This window comes from Bidens hawaiensis, unplaced genomic scaffold (genome assembly GCF_021521415.1).
Source record: "Bidens hawaiensis isolate Kalapana, Puna unplaced genomic scaffold, B.hawaiensis_p1.1 tig00052495_1, whole genome shotgun sequence".
Classification (NCBI taxonomy): Eukaryota; Viridiplantae; Streptophyta; class Magnoliopsida; order Asterales; family Asteraceae; genus Bidens; species Bidens hawaiensis.
In genome coordinates, this window is record NW_027499445.1 from 24,308 (window position 1) to 50,620 (window position 26,313).

General features: G+C 34.4%; 2 protein-coding genes across 2 annotated transcripts; one reads left to right on the plus strand and one right to left on the minus strand.

Annotated features, from left to right (window-relative positions):
• The first annotated feature begins 2,766 nt into the window (after positions 1-2,766).
• On the plus strand, positions 2,767-9,019 carry LOC143599664 (putative LRR receptor-like serine/threonine-protein kinase At1g63430). Its single transcript, XM_077077571.1, has 13 exons — positions 2,767-3,239; positions 3,560-3,692; positions 4,419-4,490; positions 4,574-4,717; positions 4,812-4,958; positions 5,065-5,181; positions 5,285-5,349; positions 5,675-5,929; positions 6,019-6,224; positions 7,267-7,399; positions 7,536-7,693; positions 8,142-8,357; positions 8,621-9,019. Exons 1-13 carry the CDS (start codon positions 3,155-3,157, stop codon positions 8,864-8,866), a joined length of 1,977 nt encoding a protein of 658 aa, XP_076933686.1. The 5' UTR covers positions 2,767-3,154; the 3' UTR covers positions 8,867-9,019.
• A 1,529-nt stretch (positions 9,020-10,548) lies between these two features.
• Positions 10,549-19,836, minus strand: LOC143599665 (uncharacterized). Its single transcript, XM_077077572.1, has 16 exons — positions 19,677-19,836; positions 18,212-18,307; positions 17,987-18,124; positions 15,800-15,949; positions 15,579-15,719; positions 14,660-14,764; positions 14,489-14,575; positions 14,263-14,400; positions 13,424-13,558; positions 13,203-13,325; positions 13,010-13,108; positions 12,594-12,710; positions 12,358-12,450; positions 12,142-12,270; positions 11,881-11,944; positions 10,549-11,163 (listed from the first exon to the last, which is right to left on the minus strand). The coding sequence occupies exons 1-16, from the start codon at positions 19,758-19,760 to the stop codon at positions 10,766-10,768; spliced, it is 2,097 nt and encodes a 698-aa protein (XP_076933687.1). The 5' UTR covers positions 19,761-19,836; the 3' UTR covers positions 10,549-10,765.
• Positions 19,837-26,313: the final 6,477 nt, after the last annotated feature.

Sequence of the window (26,313 nt, forward strand, 5' to 3'; positions counted from 1 at the left end):
AATATATTAAAGCGCCCCTCTTCCATTATGCATACAAGAATGTCCCTACATGTCATATGCTTCATCTCAAAGTCATTAATGCTCATTGAGTCATGGTACTTGCTTGTCTTGTGCATTAATACTTAATACGTATTCCCCTAAATCTAGAAAACAAGGAAAAAAAAAGCAACTTTAGATATTGTAACCGACTTTAAGTTGAGAAAAGGGATCATTGGCCTAAAGACATGTAAAACTTACTTACTTACCGATGAGATATAGAAACATGTCTTGAGTCTTATTAGATTAGTTTGTTGAAATCGGCTTATTTGTAAACGGATCGAGCTTGAGATTAAGTAAGCTCACTTGTTGACTCACTTTTGTGACTCAATAAACTAAAGTCGCAATCAAATGTTAATCTTCCTAAGCCCAAGTTTTATGTCAATCTTAGCTTGTTGGCTCGCTTATAACTAGTATCGAGTCTCTTTGTAAGTGTTGCATTTTTGTAATAATAATAATAATAATAGTTTATGTTAAAATAAAAAAATAAACGAGTTGGTTCAAGGAGCCACAAGTTAACTCGAGCCTTTTATGAGCTGAGTTAAGAGTTCAAATTTAATCTCTTTAAACACAAACAAGCCGAGCCAAGCTTACTCATTTAACTTAAAGCTCAAACTCGTGTTAAAGCCAACTCAACTTTGCTACCTCGTTAAGCAACCCTAATAAAATAAGATCTAACCAATTTACCGATTCAACTTGTACAAAGGATTAGAAAAGCATACACAAGCTTAAAATAAATTATGTTGGGTTAAAAGAAAATCGAAACACACATATAATAAATAATGTTACGAAAGCAAAGCTGCAAAGATTAAATAAAAATGTTTTTATAGCAAAATAAAATATGTTAGTTCTTTGTTTTGTTGGGTAACAAAACTTAGTTTTAATCTTTCTTGATTATCGTCGGTTAAGCATGATATGACGTGTTAAATGTTTAAAATTCAGATCTATTTAAAGCATACAATTTGCACTACCGACGTGTAACTGGTAGGGGGGTGTGAGTCACATATGCAGTCGATATGGCCGATATATCACTGATATATTGGTGATATATCGGTTACCGGTCCCTTGATAAAATATCGATTAAAATTTCGGTCAGAAAATCGCTACCGATAATATCGACGATATTGACCGATATATCACCGATATTCCTGATATCAATGTTTTAAGTCTTAATTATCAATTTTTAGTGTTCAATGTTAGCGTTTTAAGTCTTAATTATCAATTTTTAGTGTACAATGTTAGTGTTTTAAGTCTTAATTATCAATTTTTAGTGTTTAAGTTTTAATCAGTTTCGCTTGCTACGATTGTTAGTGTTTTACAAGTTGCAAAATGTTAACTTTTTAGTAATAGGAGAGTATACAGAATTATTACTTTTAAATTGCTATATATATGAATTTTACATGATATTAAAATTACTGATATCCCACGGGTATATCACCTCGATAACCGATATCTCATATCCATTTTTTTTCCATATCAACTGCTTTGGTTGTGACCACTCTCGTGACGAGTGCATGACAAGACGAAATATTAAATCACCAAAAAACGAAACAGGCCGACTTGTCCTCGAGCAATCCGAGACATCAGTAGATGACCCCGTAACAATAACCGAGTTTTACGTGATCTTATTGGTTAGTAGGTATTTATGATTACGTAAGTTCATTAAGAATACAACCATTGGCAATCCAAGATTGCAAACCCTCAATTTATTTATATAAAAAAAGAAAAAATGGATTTAATTAGGCAATTCGATCGGTGGCTCAAATGAGATTGCAATTTCAAATTTGGTCAACTTGTGACCACATGTCACAATGTGAGTGGATGTAATTTTCTTTTTTTTTCCTTTTTTATTCTCACCAATTAATTATATATATTTTTTGGTTTTTGTTTTATAACTTATTATATTTGACTTTTTAAAAAAATCTAAAAACACAGTCTTACTTAGTTTTTATTTGTGAGCATTCCGGTATAAATTTCGTTAAACATGGAGTTTGTTTAAAAAATCGTATTTTTTATATAAAATTTTATATAGTTAATCAAAACTAATTATAAATTAAATTTATTTAATAAAAAAAGGATGAGATTGGGTTGTTAATGAGAGTAAAAGATTAAAGTGGGTTAAATTTTGTAGATTAAAGAGAGAGAAATTAATTTTATAATGTGAGATTGAGATTGTGAGATTGTTGATAAGGATAGTATAACAACGAGTTGTTATATGAAAAAAAAAAACCTCAATGCAATGACTGAGAAAACATAATCTTAAAAATCATGTGAATCCAATGAACCTACCCGTTGACTATTTGAGCAAGTAATCATTGAATGCTTCACAAGCTCAACCTCTGTAGCAATTATGAAACCTTTAATTAGGGTTTTGGTACTAATCAAGGTGGTTGAGTTTTCCCCAAATTGTATATTGAAGCAATGCTTGTTAAATATCTAGTTTTTTTAACTATTAATTTATGTATTATTTAAAAAATACAAACTATTAATTGGTTATTACAAAACAATAATCATTAATCAGGTTATAAACCTGCTACGGCACTCCAAGTAGCAACCTACCTACCCCCCACCCACCCCCAACACAAAATAAAAATAAAAAAATTGAAAATAAAAAGAAAACCACCGAAAATGATCACTTTATTTACTTTACTTTTTTCCTTAATTAAAACAACCAAAAGAAACAAAACATTCCCACTTTATAAAATTCCTTCATCTGCATTTTTTCATATATTTTTGATTTTTCAAGCTTGCTAGTCTGTGATTCTTGATCCTTCTATTTATTCTCATAAAATTTATAAAAATATTTATATAAATTCTAAATTCTTGAAGTAGTAGTGTTGCCAGTCTGCCACCAAACTTGTCTTTGAATCCAAGTTTTCTTATACTGGTGTTTGCTTTGATCTTTATACTTCACCTACTCAGATTTCTACTCTAATTTGATTTTAGGCTTCTTAAACATTCACAGATTTCAATACCCTTTTGATTTTACTTGAAAAATATCATTTTTTTAATCATTGTTCTCAGATTCTTGCTTCATTTCTTGAAATTTTAATGGGGTTTTGGGTCATTTCTTCAAGACTTCTGCTTTGATGAGCTCTTGGTGTTCTTGAGAAAGAAGATGAAGAGATCAGCTCCATTTCAACTGTTCTTGATTACTTTGGGAATTGTTATAGCTGCTTGTGATGCTACTCAACCAATTGAAGGTATAGTTTAATTTGTATCAGATCTTGAAAAACTTTAACTTTCAAATCAATAAAAATCTTATCTTTTTATGTTTTATGATCTTGAATGATCTTATTAGCAATGTAGTGAAAAATTTACAGTTTTTAATGAAAATGATGTTTATTTTATATGGGTATATTAAAATTCTTGATTTTTATTGTAGTTCATGCTCTTTCTTGATTTTTTATGTTTTATAATCTTTAATTAAGATCTTATTAGCAATGTAGTGAGAAATTTACAAGTTTTAATGCAAATGGTGTTTATTTTTTGTGGGTATGTTAAAATTCTTGATTTTTTGCAGTTCATGCTCTTTCAAAGTTCAAAGAAGGCATTTTTGACGACCCATTAATGGTTTTATCAAGCTGGAATGCTCTTGATTCAGATCCTTGCAACTGGGTTGGTGTTTCTTGTTCTGGAAATCAAGTGACAAAGCTGTAAGAAGTTGTCTCTTTGACTTTTCATGTATTATTTATTTTTATATTTATTTCATATTTTCAGTCCAGTTGAAATTAACATTTGTGAGTGTAGCAGACAAGTTTGACTCAATCTCTATGAACTTGTCTGACAGTTGGATATGTGATTTTTAGGAAATTTAGGACCAAAATGACAACATCAAAAAATTACCATTATTACAATAACCAGTAGGTAACTTTAATTAAATTTCTAAAAATGGTAACTTTAGAGTCTTGGTTTGCGAGGCGTGTGAGGCGATCCGGAAAAGCAATGCAAATCTGGATTAAAATTGGTCAATTCTTAAAGTTTGTAGGAGACTGATATGTAAAACAATTAAGCGATGATTAAGTATGAATGGTTTACTTGAGAAAAAGATTGATATGTATAAAAGAGATGAGAGAGACGCAACTTCTGGTTGTACATAAAGCTTATTGGTTGTACATAAAGCAACGTCTGGCCTTACGCTTTTTTTAAACCAAGCTCTAGACAACAATTTATAGGTAGTTGATGTTTTAACTTAAACACAATTGTATCATTTTAGACTAAATTATAGGATTATTGTTGAATAAACATTTTTGCAAAATGGCTTCTAACTGTGAGATGACAGTTGGTACATCAATTTATATGGTTTGGTTTTATTGAAGCAATGAATCTAATAAGTATGTATTTTTAATTTTAATTTTTTTTTTGTTTTGTTTTTTCTCCAGGAATATTTCTCACTCATCTATAACGGGTTTTATTGCTCGTGAACTTTTTCAGCTTGCTTCCTTACAAGAATTGTATGCTTCCTTTCAACATTTTATTTCACCTTCAAGAACATAATAAAAATCGAAACTTTAAACTAAAATGGTTATGCTTATAGGATTTTACATGGCAACAAGCTCATCGGTTCAATACCAAAAGAAATTGGATCACTGAAGAACCTGAAAATTTTAGATTTGGGGATGAACCAGATATCCGGACCGATCCCTCACGAAATCGGGAATTTGGTTAACATTGTTATAATGTAAGTTTTCTTCATTATTTTGATAAAATATTTGTTCGTTTTGAATCTTTATGAGATATTCTCTTATGTGTAAAGCCTCTTTATATTTGTTCAGAAAGCTGCAGTCGAATGGGTTGATCGGTCAACTGCCTACAGAGCTTGGCAATCTTAAATATCTTCAAGAACTTCGGTTGGACAGAAATAAGTTGCATGGCAATGTTCCGGGTGCCAATGCTTCAGTGGTTTCCAACACGCAAGGAATGTAAGCAAACTATTTAATAATGCTATATAAACCTAACAAGTTTCTTGAGCGAATTTTATTAGCCATTCCAATATATACATCTGATATGAAGATTGTGTTGGCTTAGGTATGCTTCAAATGTATCGAGATTCGGTTTTTGTCGCTTGTCTGCCTTAAAAGTTGCAGATTTCTCATTCAACTTTCTTGTTGGAAGCATACCTAAATGCTTGGGATACCTTCCTAGGTATGCATGTGTGTGTGTGTATATATCATTCTCTCTTTCTGTATTCCATATGTTGCATATTATGCGTGCGTATGTTCACTCAGTTTCTTTATTATCCTTGCAGGACGAGCTTTCAGGGGAACTGCCTACCATATAAAGATATCAAGCAACGAACAGCTGAACAATGTGGTATGTTTTTATGTGGTTAATTAAATAAATTCTTGTATATTTTAGAAAATCAACATAAAATATTGTTTTTTGAAACCATGTTTCTTGCATGAACCATGTTTTACCTTGTCTTGGTTCTCCAATTGTAATTTATGGTACTTAATATTCTAGTTCAGATTAGGGGTAGTTTGGTAATTTTCATATATAACCTTAAATCTATAATGTATTATTTTCTTTGCTTGAATCATGTTTTACCATATCTTGATCCTCCAAGTGTAATAAATGGTAGTTAACATCCTAGTTAAGATTGGGGGTAGTTTGGTAATTGCACATTTTTTGCGTACAGCCGGTGGTACTCCACCAGCTAAGCATAAAACCGGAGAGACGAAACACAGCCCACCAACAGCTGGACAAACACAACAAGCATCGGATTCAAAACCATCATGGCTTTTAGTTCTTGAAATAGTGACAGGAGTAATGATCGGTTCTCTATTTTTAGTTGCCATTTTCACAACTTTTCATAGAAGCAAAAACAAATCTTCCATTATTATTCCCTGGAAGAAATCTGCAAGTGATAAGGACCACATGGCATTCTACACTGGTGAGGGCTTATTAATGAAAAAAGTCATAATAAAATATTACAATAAGACGTTTGTTATTCATGCTTGTTGGTGTTTGTATTGTGTGTAGATCCTAATATGTTGAAAGATGTGACGAAATACAATCGACATGAGCTTGAAGTAGCGTGTGAAGATTTTAGCAATATTATCGGGTCATCGTCGGACAGTTTAGTTTATAAAGGAAATATGAAAGGTGGGCCTGAAATCGCGGTTATTTCTCTTTGTGTTAAAGAAGAGCATTGGAGTGGTTATCTTGAGCTTTATTATCAAAAGGAGGTAAAGCAAATGTTGGAAAACTTGTATTATAAATTCCAGAAAATAAAACGAAAATAAACGAAACGATCAACACAGTAAACCGGGCTTGTGTTTAACACAATTCCCTTAAACAGATTCTTGGTCTGTTCCCAGGGTACTCCGGTTCGAAACAGAATCGGTGCTCTGCCGGACTCGATCACTTGCCTGAAACGAAATCGGAAATAACACAGTTGCAGTAGGAAGAAGATGAAGTGTGTTTGTTTTGGTGTGTCTACAAATGAAGAACTACTTAAAACTTCCAACAGCAAATACATGTTTGGGTCAAAATCGGTTGGGTTGGGTTGTCCATTTTAAATTTTATATAGACTTAATGTGTTAAATATGATTCCAAAAACTATGTTATGAGATAGTAGTATAACTTTGACATTTTGAATATAATTATTAAGGAGGTTGAAAGCACTCGAATTCACGGTTGCAAGATTATCAACGCGTTAAGTTTTTTTATTGGTCAAAAAGTTGTATGTGAGTTTACCCTTGTATTTTAAACACTTTTAAGTTTTACCCTTCTATATTAAACACTTATATTTATCTTTTCTTATGATGTAAGGGTAAAATCGTCAAATAACACTTGTGTTGTTGCGTATGAATTGCTTTTTGTTGAGTACAAATCACATCCCCTTAAATTGACCCATTTGACCGGTTGGAGCCTTTTTCCGGTAAATGGGTCTTTTACGATTTTCAACTTTATATATATTACATAAAAATCCAAAAAACCATATTGTAATGTTGTATACAATAAAAAGTTGTTTATTGCCGATTTTACTTGTATATATTGCACACTTTTATTTTTCTTTTCTTATTGTGTAAGGGTAAAATCATCAAATAACACTTCTTTGTTGTGTATGGATTACTTATTGTTGAGTACAAATCACCTCCCTATAAATTGACCCGTTTGACCAGTTGGAGCCCTTTTTCGGTAAACGGGTCGGAAATGAGAACTAAATCTTGCTTATTATACCTATGAAAGTCTTTATTTTTGCTTAAATCCATGCAAATTATCCAGGTGGCAGATTTAGCAAGGCTAAATCATGAGAACACAGGCAAACTGTTGGGATATTGTATAGATAGCACTCCATTTACCAGAATGTTAGTGTTTGAATACGCGTCAAATGGGACTTTGTATGAACACCTTCATTGTAAGTCCAACCCATGCCCTGTCGGCCTGTCCGGTCCCGCCTTCAATTTATTATTATTATTATTATTATTATTATTATTATTATTATTATCTCAAAGGGTAAAAGTTATAACATTTTGATTTTTTTTATACTTTAGATGAAGAAGGGTGTCAACTAAGTTGGACAAGAAGAATGAACATTGTTTTAGGCATTGCAACAGGTCTAAAGTATCTTCACACGGAAATTGAACCACCTTTTACTATATCAGAGTTGAACTCTAGTGCGGTATATTTGACAGAAGATTTTTCGCCTAAGGTATCATGCTATTTTCTATTTTTTATGTTTATTTATATCATTATATGTATCTCTTTCTGTTTTGTTGAGCATGCCTTTTGTTTCATATGTATTATGTAGTACGGAATGTACAATTTATAGGGGTGACATTTTCGACCAATATACTTATGATTATCGGTTAGGGTTATGTTTTATCTCAAGTGGGTTTTGAGTTGAATTTGATAATGTAGCTAAAAAATGGTCGAAACTGTTAAAAACCGTCCAAAGTTTTTATACAAAACCTTTGTAATATTATTGTAACAATTTAGTTGTTGTAGCCATATATAACCCACCAATTATTTAACTTTTTATTTTGAAATGACAACTTTCCGGGTCAATTCGACCCATACTAAAAAACTGTTGTATTGGCCCAAGCCCGTTACCGTTGTACGGACGTTTGGTTTACTTGTGTTTTTTCGTGTTCTTGTAGCTAGTTGATTTTGAAAGTTGGAAAACAATTCTTACGAGATCAGAAAATAACTCGCGATGTATTAGTAACGAGGGTGCTCTCTGTGTTCTCCCAAGTTCTTTGGAAGGACGCCAGCTGGACATTCAAGGTAATATTTACGCCTTTGGCGTTCTTTTGTTGGAAATAATCAGTGGACGACCGCCACTCTGCAAGGATAAAGGATGCCTGGTGGATTGGGTAAGAACTCTTCTTGCATTTTATACTTTGTGCATGCAATGTTCTACTTGTTCTTGTATCATATATTACTCGAAAAGTCGAAAGTGGTAGCTTTAGTTTTGTTAACCAGAATTAGGGGTAGTTTGGTAATTATACATGTACCCCAAAAAATCAAATTTTGAATAAGTTTTGTTAAACCTTAAGTGAAAAAGACACAATCCCAGTTCAAAATACCGCAAATTATTTCTTTTTCTATAACTTGTAATCTTTGAATACGTTGACAGGCTAAAGATTATCTTGAAAAGCCCGAAGAGATGGCCTCTGTCGTTGATCCTGCACTAAAACATTTTCGCGAGGAAGATTTGAAGGTGATATGTGAAGTAGTTTCAATTTGCATTCACTTAAGACCTCGCGATCAAGTATCAATGCAAGATTTGTACGCGATTTTGGAAAGCAAAATTGACACATCGGTTTCTTCAGAGCTCAAGACATCCTCATTAGCTTGGGCTGAGCTTGCGCTTTCTTCTTGATTTGAGTAATAAAAGCTAACATACTGTAAATTTAACATATATAATGTGTTTTAACTATTAATATCCGATTAAAGATTGTTGTTTTATTGATCATTTGGTGAATTTATGTAAATTTTTCGCCATATATTAGAGTATAAGGTGAGTTACATGCTGACAAAGCTCCTTGTCTTTCTTTGTATTCTACTTTTTAATTTTTAAAGATATAAAATTTTTGTCACTTATTGTTTGGTAAAAAATGTTGCATGCCATTCTTTTCTTCTTGTTAGATATTTGACTCCAGATAGCGTGTCTACTTTTATTTGTGTATCAGACTTTCTTATCAAAAATTCGTACTTAATTCATATGATGTGCGCAACATTAAGTAGTGTATAATCATAAAAAAATTCGCTTTTCGTTAAGATACAATGTAATACGCGATGGCAAGCATATGATCTACAATTCTGCTAATTATTTCATATTTATTAGGGTTTGATACTCTTTTTTCTTATGACATACTGTTCATAATTCTTATCTTTTTCATTCAATGTCAAAGCAATAGGAGATCTATGTTTTTAATATAAAAGGCTATGGTTAGCCGACATGTACTCATGGCAATACATTATTGAGGCTATGAGGGAACTCCAATTGTCAATTAGCCAATCCTTAATAAGCCTATTTAAAAATTTAATTGTTTTAAGCCCAACAAAAAAATTTTACTCAAAACTTAAAAAATTTCGCCTTCTGTCCACAAATTTTTTTAAGATTCTCGTGACGGCCCTGCATATACACTCAGCAAGAAGACAACGGTTTTATTTTTCACAACTATAGACCACAGATAAGGCCATTGAGAAAAAGGTGAGCCAAATATTTCGACTTTTGCTGGCCCTTTGTGGGGATACTAGATTTGTCATGTTGCATATTAGACTATCCTAAGTGCACAAGATAATCACATGGTGTATCACTATCTCCTATTATGAAAGATTTTGATGCAATAAAGTTTCTTAACAATAAAATTTACTAGGATTCCTCGAAAAAGGTATGCGAGAGGATTATGATGTATTTGTTTGTATGTTTATGGATAACCTAGCATTAGATGAGTCCATACACATGAATCCACATGTAATTATCTTTTTCTTCAACGACCATTTGGATCATTGGCAGGCAGGCCCGATCATCTTCATTCTCCGAGTATGAAATCGTCGGGTGCTAGGCTGGGACGTTCTCGAAAGGAAGCTCGTACAGCCCCACCAGTCCTGACCCAGAAACCACTCTTGAAAGAAATCCAGCATAGGTGAGAATATCCACTCGGGCTTGAACTCATAACACCCCCCACCCCCATTTAAATGAAGTTTTTGAATATCTTAACTGTTTGCGTTGAGGATCATTGGCAAAGATAAACACTAAATAAATTGTGTAAGAAATGGTTTATTTGAAATACTTATTTAATCAACAAATAAACTCAAGATGTTTACACATCATTCAATCCACATAACAATTAAAATGAGTTGAACTAAAATAAATCTATAATTATTCCTACTTTACTAATGTTACATCATGATTCACCATTTGAGCTACCACTTTAGACTCCTTATTGCACCTCATGATTTACTATTATAATCCTCCAACAACATTGACCTAAAAGGTACTAAATTGTATGATAATTAAGATCAATACTCTAAAATAAAAAGTACCAATTAACGATAGAAAACTTTTTGTTTGACACTTCATCGGTCATACCAGTACTTCATATTCAAACCTACAACTCGGGTTTCCTCATGGACAGTGACACAACTCGGTTCATTATTATACATCAACACCAATTACACTACTTTAAAGTTAACCACAAATCCATAATCATATTTAACTAGATAATAACATCACTAATCACTTGAGAAACCCACAGTACTCCATCATCACACATCAGTTGACCTTAGTTGGAGTCTCATTCTTGTCCTCCTGAAAACCACTAGGCGGCCCATTCAATGGTTGACCATTAAACAAGATTTCATTTTCAAGTGTTTTGACCGCAAAGTCAATGCACTGGTCAGTCCAACCATCATCCTCTGGGATGTCATAAGCCAGGTTGCCATCATCAGCAGGTTGTTTTTCCAGATTCATCCATGGTGCCGGTTTCGCTTGACCCGACTTGTTACCCTCACTTGTTGGGTTAGGCCCGGGATCTATCCCTTTTTGGCGTTTTGAAGAACGCTGTCCAGGTGAACTGGCTGCAGGGCTGTTTTGCTTTGTGCTCTTGCGCTTTGCGTTGTCGGTGGTTTGATTCTCTTGGTTATTTTCAGTTGGAGCGTCGCCGTCGTTGGCTATTATGTTAACAAGTTGATATGAGAACTAGATATAAAAATCGATTAACCAAACCAAAAATCGAAAAGTTTTAGGCCCATATTCACTATTTTGAGCCTATTTTTTCAGGCCAAACATTTTAAACTCAAATGTAAAATCGAAAACCAAACTTAAACTAAACCCATACGAAAAACCGAAGCCGGACAGTTTTCCAAAACCGACCCTTGCACACCCTTAGTTAATACTATAAAAACCACTATACTTTCTTATTACTTTGCGAAAAAGTTTGATTTGTTAAATTCACCTCCTTGTAACAATTTTTTAAAAAAAAGTCGCTAAACTAATTGTCCTTAAATCAGTCTAAAATGCACATACTTTTTATTTAAATTAATCTAAAATGCACAAACTTCTGCCTTCATTAAAACAATGACTTGTAATTCTTAAATTGAATAAAAAATAAAATAAGCCCATATAACTTTTTTGCAAAAATGTTGAAGAATGTCACTTCACCAAATTTTTATAAAAAGTGTCAAAAGTACATGCAGTTTAGACAAGCTTAGGGACACAACAACTAGTTTAGTGACTTTTTCTTAAAATTTCTATAATTTTTTTATTTTAATATATCAAAATTGGAGGGCTTTTTCATGAAAAATGAGAAATATATTGTGGCTTTTTATGACACTAAAAGCATAATAAAATAGCATCTAAAGGGAAGATTTGAATCGTTTATCACGTACCTTCAAGGGGCTGTTTCCCCGTTGTGGGCTTCGCTGCTTTCTGCGCATCATTTGTAGATACAAACTGCCAAATAAAAAGTATTTAGTCAACCAAGTAAGAATTCCCACCCAATCAATTTTTAAAAAGTATTTAGTGTCAAGCATAATATTTCAACCGTAACATAACTTCTATAATAACTATATTTAGGAGGTTTTGTGCATTAAAAGTACACTTTAGGTGATATTCAACCCGTTTGACCAGCTTACAAGTGGAGGACTTACTACTTCCTTTCCATTTTCATCCTTAACTTTTGGTCTAATAGCACACAAGTTCACATCTCCGGTGTCCAAAAAGCGCATGGCATCCATTTTTGAGCGAAAGATATACCCACTCACAGGGTCCGTGTAGAACTGTATGATACACAATGATAAATTTGCAAAAAGGTCTTTGAATATCAGATTTCAAAAAATAACAAAAAAGAATAAAAAAACTTTTACCGGATCGCTTCTTTTGTGAGTTGCATAGATTTTAGTTCTGACTTCTTTTATCCATCCTGGCGGCAGCCCATCTGCTGCTGATGTTGTGATAATCTAGACATCGTTTCCAATATCAGGCGATTAAGAATAGAAACAAAATAATAATAATTATTATTATTATAATTATAATAATTATAATTATAATAATTAGCAGTAATAATATATTTAGCATTATCTGCAAGGGAAAAGAAACACACTTCTTGAAAATCAGAGTTCTTGTTGTCGTCAGTCTTCTTTCTGGATCTTTTAGGCCGTGTGGCATCAGCAGGTGTCGCATTTGAGGTTGAACCAGGTGCAGCAGAGGGTTTACTTTCCTTGAATATTGAGACAAAAATGGAGTATTGAAAAGTCAGGTAAAAAAAATGTGACAAATGTAAATTAAAATATTTGATGCTAACTTAAGGTTGTAAATGAACCGAACGTTCAGCAACATTTTAGTGGACCAACATAAACAAATTTTATTTTCGTTTATTAATGAACGAACACAAACAAGTTTCACGTTCGCTCATTTATGTTCGCAAATGTTGTTCGAATAAGTATATTAAATAATTTTGATAATATATTCGGTATGCCTATAGGTGAACATACATATAATAAAATGAATATTACATACTTTTCTCTTTAGGGAGTTGCTGCTACTGCCACCACCAACATAGTTCAACACCTGTGGTTTTGAATATAACTTTTTCCCAGTTGCAACCTCCTTGAAAACCTACAACAAATAAAAAAAATAAATTATGACGAGTCAACGAAAAACACAATGTTTATAACATTATCAAAAGACTGAAACCAAAGTTTATGATCACCTTAAATTTCATTCCAGAATTTTTATAATTTATTTCAACAACCCATCCATCAGGTAGCCAATCAGAATTTTTTTCTTCATCTGGTGTATTGAAAACTCCTCCGGTTATAGAGCGAAGCCGTTTCTGAATCACAAAATTATTCTTGTTATTTTAGTTTAGCAAAGTGAATAATGTACGCATTATCATATAACAAAAATGATCCACAATAACTTGTGCTTTACCGGGCTCTGTGTACCGCTTTCGTTTGTTTTAGACTCTTCTACAGAAGCATTTGGTAACTTTTTGGGCGTTTCAGTTACTCTGGGTGGACTAGGTGGAATCAATTCTTCTATGCTCGCACTCAAATTAGCATTATGCTGAACAAAAAAGAATTTACTTGCACCATGTTAACAGAAATAAGTTAAAAACAATTCAAGTACAGATAACTCAACCGGCTAAAAAGGGGTAAAAAGTATCAACTTAATGCCCTAAAACACCAGAATACTCTCTTATTTCATGGAAAAAAAAACTCTCCACTTGTAAATAATACAAGTAGAAGTCACTAAACTAATGTTTTTTATATTAAAATTCCTAAACTTGTCTAAAATGCCCGTACTGTATTCATCATTAACAGATACAATGAATCTTTATCGTCTTCCAATAACATTACATTAAACAATGGTAGAAAATACCAATTAACAAGGAGAAATAAAAAAACTTTTATTTAATATTAGACGAGGATGTTTATAATAACTATCACTTGTTTAACATAATGTCGTTGGAAGCCAATGAGAAAACACTGTATCCATTAACAATGAATGCAAAGACAGAAGTATTTACATTGTAGACAACTTTAGGGACTCTAATATACAAGAGTTAGTTTAGTGAATTTTCAAATAAATTACGGGACTGTAAATCTGTAATATAAAAGCGTTAGTTTACTGGCATCACGTGCATTTTTACAGTTTGCATGACTTTAATATACCAAAACTTGGTTGAGAGACTTTTTCATTAAAAATAACAAAAAAATAAGTTTGTAACAAAAACAACAATTTCCTTTTTAATGTAACTAAGAACTTACGATATCATCATGTGAAACATTATTCACATCCCTTAAAATCGGTTTCATGACACAACTCCTTACATCCCCAGTTTCCAGATAGCGCAAAGCATCCTTTTTCGAGAAAAAGGCGTACTCACTTAACGGGTCAAGGTAATACTGCACCGACACATCATATATATATATAATTATAAAACGTTGCATTATAATATGTATTGCCTTTAAAACAAAACAAAAAAAAGATTACCGGATCCTTTTTATTGGTATTTTTTCTTAATCGGTCTTCTTTTATCCATCCTGCCGGCAACCCTTCTACAGGAGTCCTTGAGATGACCTATATACACATATAAACTTGGCATTTGACAAATGCAATATTCAAACTTAAAAAAATGTTTTGGGGGGGTTTAATGGAATAAACCTCATAGTCCGAGGAGAAGCGGACACTTTTTACCGTGACTCCGGTTCCAGTCTTCTTGACTTCATTTGTCTTGGATTTGCCAGATTTTGTAGTGGGTTTCTCTTGCTTAAGAGTTAAAGGTGCAAGTTAGCATCAATCAGTTTGTTAACCACGGAGAATTAACATTTTATAACTTGAACAGTTGATACCAAGGGTGGCAATTTCCGACACACGAAAATAAACAGTTTTTGGGTTGGCATATCTAACCTGTTTAAAAGACAGGTTACGTTTGGGTTGACCATTTTAACCTGTTTAGTTAAACAGATCGACACGCCAACCTATTTGGTTAAACAGGTTTATGAACTAGCCCATTTATGACTCCTTTTTTTACAGCCAGTCAACCCGATTAACACGTTTACAACTCGATTATTACCTGCCAACTCGTTTGGCGCATAACGGGTCGTGTTTGGGACTTTGGGTTACACGACTTTAAGTGTGTGTGGGTTAGGGTTGATGTTTTTTACACCAATAAAATATGGGTCGTGTTTGGGCTGAACAAGTCAACCCGACACGATTGACACCCCTGGTTGGTACTAGAGCTGGCAAGATGGGATTTTATGGGTTATGAGTCGAAATAGATCATGTTAAAACATAACATAATTTATTACAAGTTAAAATGGATCATTTGTCATTTTTTTTATGTTATATAAGTGTGTAGGTTGAATATAACTTGTGATTATGTTGACATACAGAATCGATCTCAGTTTCTATCTAATCACTAATCCAGATTGGTTTAACCTTATAATTTAATTGTAAAATGTAAAACTAGAAAGTAACTACTTATCTAGAAATGAGATAAACACAGCCCAAATCGACCCATTTTAAATTGCACCCTCTAGTTGACATTATTGTGGGATAAAATAATTAAAAAAATGAATACCCATGCTGATATCGGAGTAGCGATAATAGGTTCCGTTAACACTTCCTTCTGTTTACCCGCACTCCTGTTTGTTTTGGCAAGATGATGCAGAACTTGTGGCTTTGAGAAGAACTTCTGTCCAGTTTCAGGATCCGTGTAACACTACAATAACAGAGCAGTAAAAACTGTCATAAAAACTCCTAACAGAAAAAAAAAACATTTGGCATATCTTTTAATATTACCTTATATCTCATTCCAGTACTGCTACCACCTTGCCTAACCTTCACTTCCACGGTCCACCCTTCAGGTAGCCAAGAATCTTTATCTGTTCTTTCGGATAATAAAGGCTCAGATGCAGATCCCTCAGCCGCCATCGCCTCTTCAGATAGATTCTATAATAGATGACACGGGTGAGTATAAAAATGAATAACTGAACCATAACCGGAAAAACCGAGCCAGTTGAGGAACTATTGATGCTTCGGTTATGGTTTTTGCTAACCATTTTTTGTGGTTCTGTTATGGTTATATGCGTAGGAATAACCGAACCAACATTAAAACCAACCTTTATATATATATATATATATTTTTTTTTTTGTATAAATAATAGATTATGTATCGTGAAAGTTTTGTCTCATTTTGTAATAAACTAGTCAGGTGCCCGCGCTATGCAGCGGAGTACGTGCGCAAACCCGATGATGGTGCGTTCGTAACTCGAAATTGGACGCGTAACACGTGCAAAGCCAGTACGTGTGTAACTGACAGTTGAACACGCATAACCGGCACATGAATGCATGTTACATGCATTAAACATGCTTAACCGACATCATGTGTGTACTAGCGTTGATTACTTGTGCGTTACGTGGTGTTGGGCACTTACCAAGGTTGGGTAATGCTCGTTACGTGATGTTGGACACGTGTTTATCGGGTATGGTACGTGTAAACAATGTCATCACAGAACTGATGCCGAAAATGTACAAAAATTTCAGATAAATCGATTTCAAACCAACCCGTTTTGACCCGAAACCCATCTGGACCAGACACCGTTTTAACTCAAAACCCATTTCGACCCGATACCCTTTTGACATGACCCCTTTCGACCTGAACCGAACCAAATTAACCAGCTTCTGTATTGACATGTTCCGACTCTAATTCATTTTGACCCATGATTCGAACCGCCCGACCTGACCCATTGTCGTTACAAACCGGTAATCACGTAAATGTTAATTTTTTTAAAATTAATAAACTCTAGCAATATCATACTCAAATTAAAGTAAATAAAATGTTTGATGATTTTCTTAAAAAAATATTAACGTGTGAAAAAATTATGAACGTTTAAAAGTCGTGGAGGTAGTTTGTTTTAAATAAGGGGTAGATGTGTAATTATTCTATAAATTAACAAAATTTTATTAAAGTTAGAGGACTAAAATTGAAACTATTATGTAAGAAACTAAAGTAACCATACATGTGTGCTATAAAGACAGCATTACCCTTAAAATTTCTTAAATCTATGCATAGCATGTTGTACAATAAGCAACAAGTTAGGTACCTCTTAAAATTTAAGAGGTCCCTAACTCATGCTTTATATATAGTAGAGATAGAGATAGAGATATAGATAGAAATAGAGATAGAGAAGTAGAGATAACATATTAACTGCCACTCAGTCTCCTTAATAAATTATCATGTTTGTGGCTTTTTTATTTGAACCATAACTGAACCAGTTGAGAAACCACTGATTGTTAGGTTTTGAATTTTTGATAACCGGTTTTTATGGTTATATGTGTAAGAATAACCGAATTATATGAACCAATTGAGAAACCACTTATGGTCGGTCATGGCTTTTTGATAACCGCTTATTATAGTTCAGTTATGGTTATATATGTATAAATAACCGAATTAACCAAACCAACCTTATGCTTTTTAGATTTAATATAATATATTATATGTTGTAAAAGTTATCTTACAATTTTTGATAAATAAATATTACTCGCCCCTCAATCTCCTTTATAAATAATAATGTTTGTTGCGTTCTTATTTGAACCAAAGTATAATTGGATTTATTAACTGAAACGAGCTTGAATCAACCCACATCCGAAACCGGTTAACCGAATTAACGAAACTGCCATTAAAGCCAATCTTTATATTTTTTAGTATTTATAAACAATATAAAAGTTTTGTTACAAATTTTTTATTACCAAGATATTACTCGATCCTTAATTATCCCTTATAAAATAGCATGTTTGTTACCTTTTTATTTGAACCAAAATATAACTAGATTCATTAATTAAAATGAACTTGAATCGATCCGCGTTTAAAGCAGCGGTTAACTGAATTACTGAACCATTTTTTTATATAACTAGACTGATTGTAACCGAAACATCAGTTAGAGGTTCGGTTTTGACCCATAAAATAAGTAAAGCCCAGTTTAATACCCTTGAATTGGATTTCCGTCTGCTAGTTCTTGGTGTCAGTTTTGTGGGCCGTCCGCCAGGTAAGGATTCAGAAGCTTCATTGGTATGGGTAGCATTTAGATCCGCGGATAAGTCTATAGTTGAGTCATCTGCATTTTGCTGAACAAAGAATAGGACTTTAGAAATGCTAGGAGTTTAGAGAAATATGTTAAAAATGAAAATTAACAGCCAAAATGTGGGAATTACAGTGTTCTCATTATCTGCGCTTTTGCCGGTCTTCTTAAGATAGGCGAGCACATCCGGCTTAGAATAGAATTTGTGTCCTTTAGAATCATCATAACACTGCAACATCAACAATGTCAAAATGGCATAATCTGATAATGGATTCTTAAAAAAAATTTAACATGACAACTGTTCAAATATAATGATGATTTTGATGCAAATTAGAAGTATGAAAATATAAACTTTTGACAGAAACTGGTATATTATTGAATCAATAATAAGACATTATATGTCCTTTTTATAGAAAAGAAAATTATGAATTGGTATGTATTGTCAAATGTTCAAAGTTGAAAACTTATAACTAATTAGTGAAATTAAAGGCATAAATAAACAGGTAAATTTAGATAATCAATTATTTACGTGTTTTAACAATAAAACTAGAATGATCAGAGCTTTGCTAAAATTGGGGAAAATTTTCGATATTGAAAGTTCCTAAATGATGGAATTCAGGTCTACCAGTTTGATCAAACCATCTACGACCGTTTGTCACATGATCTTGCTCGTTAAGACCTTTCTGTCCACTGCTTATGGGCTCGTAGAGCTGCAAACGAGCCGAGCTGCTCGCAAGCTACTCGAGCTTGGCTCGATAAAAAGCTCGAAACGAGCCGAGCTTTTACGAATTCAAGCCAAGCTGAGCCTCAAATAAAGGTCGTTTAGTTATTGAACCCGGGCTCGATCCTTGTATGGGAAGATTGTTTAGGCTCATCGAGTCTTATCGAGCCTTGTGTATTTCTAAGTTTTACCTATTTTGTACCTCTATGTGTAGAGCTCGAGCTGAGCTTTGGCTTGTTTAAGGTACTGCGTGAGCTCATGCAGAGCTTAGCCTCGTTTATCGCTTTCTCAAAATATATAAAAATAATTAAAAACATATATAAATTTATTAATAAATAATAAACGAGCCGAGCTTGAGCTTGAAAAAACAATCACAAGCTGAGCTCGAGCTACGGAAAAAAGAGCTCGAAACGAGCCGAGCTCGGGCTCTGATCTGCTCCTCTACACCCCTAGGGGACGTAAGTCGTCCAGTTGTAGAACAAGTTATGCCAAGTAGGAGTCTGCTAACTCTTGGATCTACTTAGTATATCATATCTACCATTTAAGTTTGTAATGCACATCTGGTTTACATTTTACGAAGCTGATTCAAGACCTAGCAGACTCGGACTAGCCGGAGTCAAGACCACCTAAATAGCGGACAAAATCGTCTCATCGTACCGGATCCCAACGCGTGAGCCGACTTTCATCCCCTAGATCCCCAATTCCACACTCAAAACTATTTTCCCCAATTCATAATAATATCAATTTCCACAAAAAAAAAAAAAAAAAGCTAGATTCAGCGAAAATGGAAACCGATCGACCTTTGGAGTTAGACAATTCACAAGGAAACAAACTAAACACCGCATGCAAGTACTCGTATGGCTAAATAATTAATTACCTTGACTGTTCGTCCATCGATCTTCTTAATATTAACCATCCAGTCGAAGGGTAGCCAGTCCGGCCACTCATCATCGGCACCCATTTCCGATGGAATTTGACGATTGATTTTAGTGAGTGAAAGAAAGAAAGAAAGAAGATGTTTATTGTTTATCCAATACAGGACATGAGTTTAAGTTGTGAAGTAGGTGTGTTTATTATGTGTTTGTAACCGGTAACGGATACAAGTCACTGGCACGTGTCCGGTATAACGTACGTGTCAGATTCCGTTGGAAACTCAAGTACTAAATTACTGAACAACATGTGTTTTACTTTTTTAACCAATGTTTCTTTCTTAAGCTAAAAAGTATAAAGTATCCTTTGTGTTACTAAAAGGGATATTGGTTAGTAGTGGTCGTTTGAGTTTTATTATTGGTGGTCTCATATTTAGAAATGTTTGACTTCAGTAATCTCCCGTTAAAATCCAGTTTTTTTTTAAAAAAATTTCAAACTAATGTAGTAGGCTTTTAATCGAAAGGATAATACGAGTCAACTGATGTAAAACATAGGCTGAAACAATGATTCAAACTGAGTGATTTTTGTTAATTGGATGTTCAAAAACACCCAAATTGAAACATTATTTTGTCGTTTTTTGAGCATTGTTTCGAACTAAGTTTTACATCAATCGACTCGTATCCTACTACCGATTAAAAGCCCTAAATCATTAGTTTGAAATTCGGGAAAAAGTATATATAACGACGTTAAACGGGGGACTATTGATAGCGTATTTTTTAAAATTTGGGACGACCAGTGACGATAAACTCAGATGGGATTATTATCGTTCAATAACATTTAGATGAGGTTATTAAAATCCAATATTACTTATTAAATAGTATCTTTTTATTATGGCATTCTATAAGGTTTTACCATTCATAATGAGTTTATAACAGTGAATTACTTAACTTTTGTAGTATTTAAATTTTTTTATTAGTTTGAGACTCATGAATTACACAGATAATTTGTTAAAAGTATCGGGACAGGCGGTTTTGAGAGCGCAATCTAGGAAGGTTGTTAAACATGAGGCATCGTGTTTGGAGAATCAGCACGTGTTCATTCCATTTGCCTTCGACACTTTTGGATCCCTAGCTCCCGAGGCGGTTCGCTTCTTGGAGCGGGTGCAGAAGGTGGTCCACAGTGACTCGCAGAGCCCGAGGAACCAAGGATTTATATTTAGTAGAATATGCTTTGCGATTCAAAAGGGGATAGCGGCGCAGCTTGTTGCTCGCTTACACATTATCGAAATGTAGTTCCGTTTGTGTTATATAAAAAGATTTGGGGTTTATTTTAAAAAAAATACTTAATAAATAACCGATATTTATAATAAGTAATAAACATATCAAACATTGTTAATACATAGTCGTTGTACAATAGTTTTTACAATTTCTAAAATAAGACACATTTTTTATTTTTCTAAATGATTTTTAGTTTTTAACACAAAATAAATAAATCAAAAATTAAGAAAATACATTTAAAATCTTTATCATTACACTTTTTAATAAAATCAAAATATCAAATGTTTTAATTTGTAACAGTATATTTTATTATTTTAATACATCATAAGATAAATAATATTACATTAGGGTTCACTGGGAAACTTCAAGAAAGTGGGGAACTAACAAACCATGCCTTTTATGTAACATCGCGTTCTTTACCCTCTCAATTTAAGCGCAATGTACTAACTTTTATAAGTATAGGGACTAAATTGCAAATTCTAAAAATATTATCCCATCGCGGTACGCGACGGGGTAACATTCAACCCATCGCGTAGCGCGATGGACTAGGTGAGTCACCGGACACGTGTCCAACCACGTGGCAACATGTGGCACGTTATGACAGGCCACGTGTCATCACCGCATAAGGCAGCGTAAAATGGGGGCGCCGCGGTACGCGACGGGTCCCGAGGAACCCATCGCGTACCGCGATGGGGTCCAATTTCGGCTATAAAAGGGAGGTGACGGGAATGAGCTCAATTCATCCCAAAAACACCTTCATTTTCACATACTTAACCTCGAAAGGCGTGCCCCATTGCCGTAACAAGCCGACGTGCCATTTTCTCGTATTTCGTGCAAGAAACGAAGTTATACTCAAGTAGCAATCATATAAGCGAGTAGATCAAGATCCTGCCTTTTTCTTATTATCATTCTAAGCATCCGAACTAAGGTAGGAGTTATGCTTAAGTTATTTGAATTATAGCTTAGACTATTAATCAAGGCTATGGCCTTTAACCTTGATCGTATTTTACAAAACAATCACAATCATGTTTTCATAAACGTTACTTCATGATGAAGTAATGTTAAACAAAAGATATATTTTGACGGACATGTAGTAACTGGAAGGGGGATAGCACTAGTAGTAAGTTTCTTGCCTAAGAAAAAGTAATTCGTACAAATCCCAATCAATCGAGGGACCCGTTTACTTACCTGGAGAAACTTACCAACGTGTTAGAACCAATTAGGCCAAAGCATGCTATATCAAACGTCACATAAAACCAAGTGTTTTCATTCACAATCAAAGATAAACGATTTCAAGGTTAAGCTTACAATCATAGCTTAATCATCATTCAAAACATTCATACAAACCTATTTATGTATATGTTAAGTATCATTCACAATCAATCAATCAATCAGTCAAGGTTTTCAACACCGACGGTACAGGTGAATACGTTAACCTTTTCAATCAGTCAAAACTTATTTATACTCAATGAGACGAACGGGTGTTTGTCTTAACGAGTCAATCAATGTCTATATGAGATCGTGTAATCTCTAAAACGTTATAATACAAAGTAGATAATAAAATCAACTCAGACCGAATACGCATGTGTATGGATCCAAACATAACTGTTAAAGCTCATTCAATCAATCAAAGGCAATGAAGCCGCGAGCTTAAACGGTCATGACCAGTTCTCTGTTCAGGTTCGTGTGGCTCGGAGAATACCGTTGTGTGTGTAGGGCAGTGGTACATATACCGGAAGTAGAAATGCTTCAGTTGAGCTTGTCAAGAAAACTATATTTGTATTGTAATCGTCATTCAAAATGTTTTATTGAGTCATACGTGTTCACCGGCATATAACTGACGTTTTTTCCAACCCATTGCAGGTAATTAAGCATAAGTAGCTTTAGCAAGGATTGGAGTCTATATAAAGATAGAAACGCGTACAAGATGGCTCCGTTTTTGATAAACAAATCCTTGTATTATGACACACATATTTTGTAAACTTATACTCGGGTATTTAATTCCCGAGTAAATTTTCAATGTAAATTATTATTATATTCAAACCTAAAGTCTTCCGCTAAAATTAACCCATAAACTATGATACATTTACAAAACAGGTACCAACTTGTGGTCACACGCCTAGGCCCTAAGTCGGGGTGTGACAGTTTGGTATCAGAGCCATCGGTTTCAGCGAATTAGGTATTTGAACATTAGTACCTAAGCTTTAACCATTATTATTGTTACTATTATTCACAGGGATAAGATAGGATTGGTAAACCGCCTATCCCTAATCTAACTAAAATGCAGATGTCTTATACTAACTACTTTGGTCGTAGACACCGAGTAGCCATTCGATCAATACCGACAATCATTCACGAACCTTCTGATATGGAAAGTAGCAATAGTTATTTTACTAGCTTTTTCAATCACAATCAACCAATCAATCTGGTGATACCCTATGGGAGCCAACCTGTGTATCTCCCAGGTAGTCAACAGTTCCCAATCGAAATTTCCGATGACACTATTGAAGACATTCCAACGTATTATCCATCCAAAATCCCAACTTACCATCCTTCTGAGGAACCGGAAGTGCAGAGCAAGATCAAACAGGAGACCGAATCGTAGTCATCTGGATGAATTGTCACTCTGATCAAAGGAGATGGAAATTTGGATCACCACCAATGAATTATCAATACCAGATCCCACCGACTATAGCTGAACCAAGTCGGAAACCAAAAATGAGGTTACAATGCCCCATGAAAAGATAACTTTTCAAGCACCAATCAAGAACCCTTATGAATCCGACGAGGATCCTGAAGAAGAGGAGGATCCCGAGGAAGAGGAGAACGAGAATCCTGATTTTCCTCCATACTTAGGACCGAGACCTTCAATCTCCCAACAAGCAAAGGAGATTCGAGAAGAGGCAAATCTCATCGAGGAGTTTTATACTAACAATATTCCCGATGAAGAAATGCATGCATACGTTGCTAATCCGAATCTTTGTCCAAGGGAAAATGCTTATATCTTCCCAGTCGCATCTGCACCAACGGGATATCCAAACCCGCCAAATTCGGTGATGGACGAGCTGAGGAACGAGCAAGTTGACAAAAAGAAAATAGGGAGAAAGCCAAGAAATGTGACAAGATGAAAAATCTTGTTACAAAATGGATTAAGGATTAGAAAACGTAGTTGTGTACTGATGTAGTTGTTGTGATCTTTTCTTCATGTAATATAAATAATGTAATATAAGGTGTGACTTTCCCTAAAATTTTGTTTTATTCATGTAACAACATGTCTAAAGCAAACAGTAATCCAGAAATTCAAGTAAACAATATAGGAAAGACAATTGAAGAAATTTTACAAGAAAAAGCTACCGAGGAAAATATTCAAGCGATACCGAAGGATTACGTACTCGGTATTCGCGATCTAATAAAAGAAGCCGTAAACCCAATCTATAAAATATTGAAAAACGATCCAAGTCGTACCGCCTCACAATCTAACAAAAGAACGAGCTGAAGTGAAACTGTTAATTCGAAAAGAGAATCAAAGAAAGAATCCAAAAAGGATTCGGAAAAGAAGGAGAGTAAGAAAAAGGAAACCGAAAGAAAGAAAGAAGCGAGTAATGAAAGCTCGACTGCTGAAAACGACCTCAGTGAGAAAACAAAGAAACTCAAGATACACGAAGGTTGTGATTTCAAAGTGTTTAAAGTGTATAACCCCAAAGAATTTCAAAGGGATAAAGGTGTGATAAATACCCTCCGCTGGTTGGAGGAGATGGAATCAATTGTATTGATCAGCAAGTGTACGGAGAGTGAGAAAGTTCAGTACACCTCTCAAATGTTCAAGGGAGAGGCATTAGAATGGTGGAATACCCTAATTGGAATTAACGGTAGAGAAAATTTATACAATCTAGACTGGGCAACGTTCAAGGCTATGATATTAAAGAAATTCTGCCCGATAAACGAAATGGATCAAATTCAGACTAAACTTTGGAACCACAAGGTTGTGGGAACAAATCTCAAGGAATATAACACCAAGTTTCTTGAGTATTGTCGAATTGTGCCTCATCTAGTCACTCCTGAAATCAATAAAGTGACACAATACATTTACGGACTGCCAATCGAAATCCGTGACTTAGTTCGTTCACACATGCCGTCTTCGCGGAATCTGCTATGGAGTTGGCCGGATATTTGATGGACGGAATGTTAAGGAACCATGATGAGAAGAAAAAGGATGATGGAAAGGTGAGTGTAGAAGGAAAAATAAGAAAGACTGAGAAGAAAAGAGAAGGGGGATTTGTGTATAGTCGCCCCATTTGCAAGTCATGCGGTAGGAGACATTTCGGTAGATGTCTTTGACCAACTAACACAGTTTTATGTGGATTTTGCAAGAAACCAGGTCATTTGGAAGCAGATTGTAGGAAGAAGACCGGGGTATATTTTGAGTGTGGCGAGAAGGGGCATTATAGTACGGAATGCCCCAAGAAAAAGCTGATGACAAATGTAGTAGGTGCAAGTGGCAGCGGTGCCAAGACCGAGGCCAAGAAAGGAAATGCACGTGTTTTCATGCTAGACACTCAAAAGGCAGCCGACATACCGGACGTGATCACCGGTACATTTCCTATAAATAATGTTTATGCTAGAATATTATTTGACTCGGGTGCAAACCAAAGCTTTATAGATTATAAATTTTGTAGTCTATTAAATGAGCCCTTAGTTAAACTAGATAAACATTATGAAGTAGAAACTGCTGATGGGAATGTAAGTTGAATAACCGAGGCTTTAGAGAATGCCACAATATCTTTAGTCAATCACGTCATACATGTACGATTGTTGCCTATGACATTAGCAGGTTTTGATGTAGTATTAGGTATGGACTGGCTATCGGTTAATCAGGCCCGTATCTTATGTAACGATAGAGCCATTGATATCCGAACGTCTAACAATAAAATCATTCGTATAACCGGAGATAAAGAAGGAGGAAAGGTAGGTGTTATTTCCAAGATCAAAGCAAGTCACTGTATAGGTAAGGGATGCCTCGCATTCATGGCCTATGTAACCAAAGAACCCGAACCTAAAAAGATGGAAGAAGTACCAATCGTATCTGAATTCAATGACGTATTTCCCGAGGAGCTACCAAGAGCCCCTCCTGATAGAGAAGTAGAATTTAAGATCGACCTTATGCCAGGAACTTCACCGATAGCAAAATCTCCTTATCGTCTTGCACCTACGGAAATGAAAGAATCAAAGAAACAGTTAGATGAACTTTTAGAGAAAGGATTCATACGACCAAGTTCGTCACCATGGGGAGCTCCAATTCTGTTTGTAAAGAAGAAGGACGGGTCGATGAGAATGTGTATAGATTATAGAGAGCTAAACAAGGTCACG

Excerpts from the sequence above, each read along its gene's own strand:
- LOC143599664 (XM_077077571.1), top strand. The coding sequence starts at position 3,155 with ATGAAGAGATCAGCTCCATTTCAACTGTTCTTGATTACTTTGGGAATT. Across the intron at positions 5,182-5,284 it reads TGCTTGGGATACCTTCCTAG|GACGAGCTTTCAGGGGAACT; the intron begins GTATGCATGTGT and ends TTATCCTTGCAG. Across the intron at positions 7,694-8,141 it reads CAGAAGATTTTTCGCCTAAG|CTAGTTGATTTTGAAAGTTG; the intron begins GTATCATGCTAT and ends GTGTTCTTGTAG.
- LOC143599665 (XM_077077572.1), bottom strand. The coding sequence starts at position 19,760 with ATGGGTGCCGATGATGAGTGGCCGGACTGGCTACCCTTCGACTGGATG. Across the intron at positions 15,720-15,799 it reads GTACTGGAATGAGATATAAG|TGTTACACGGATCCTGAAAC; the intron begins GTAATATTAAAA and ends CTGTTATTGTAG. Across the intron at positions 14,401-14,488 it reads ATACCAATAAAAAGGATCCG|TATTACCTTGACCCGTTAAG; the intron begins GTAATCTTTTTT and ends GTGTCGGTGCAG.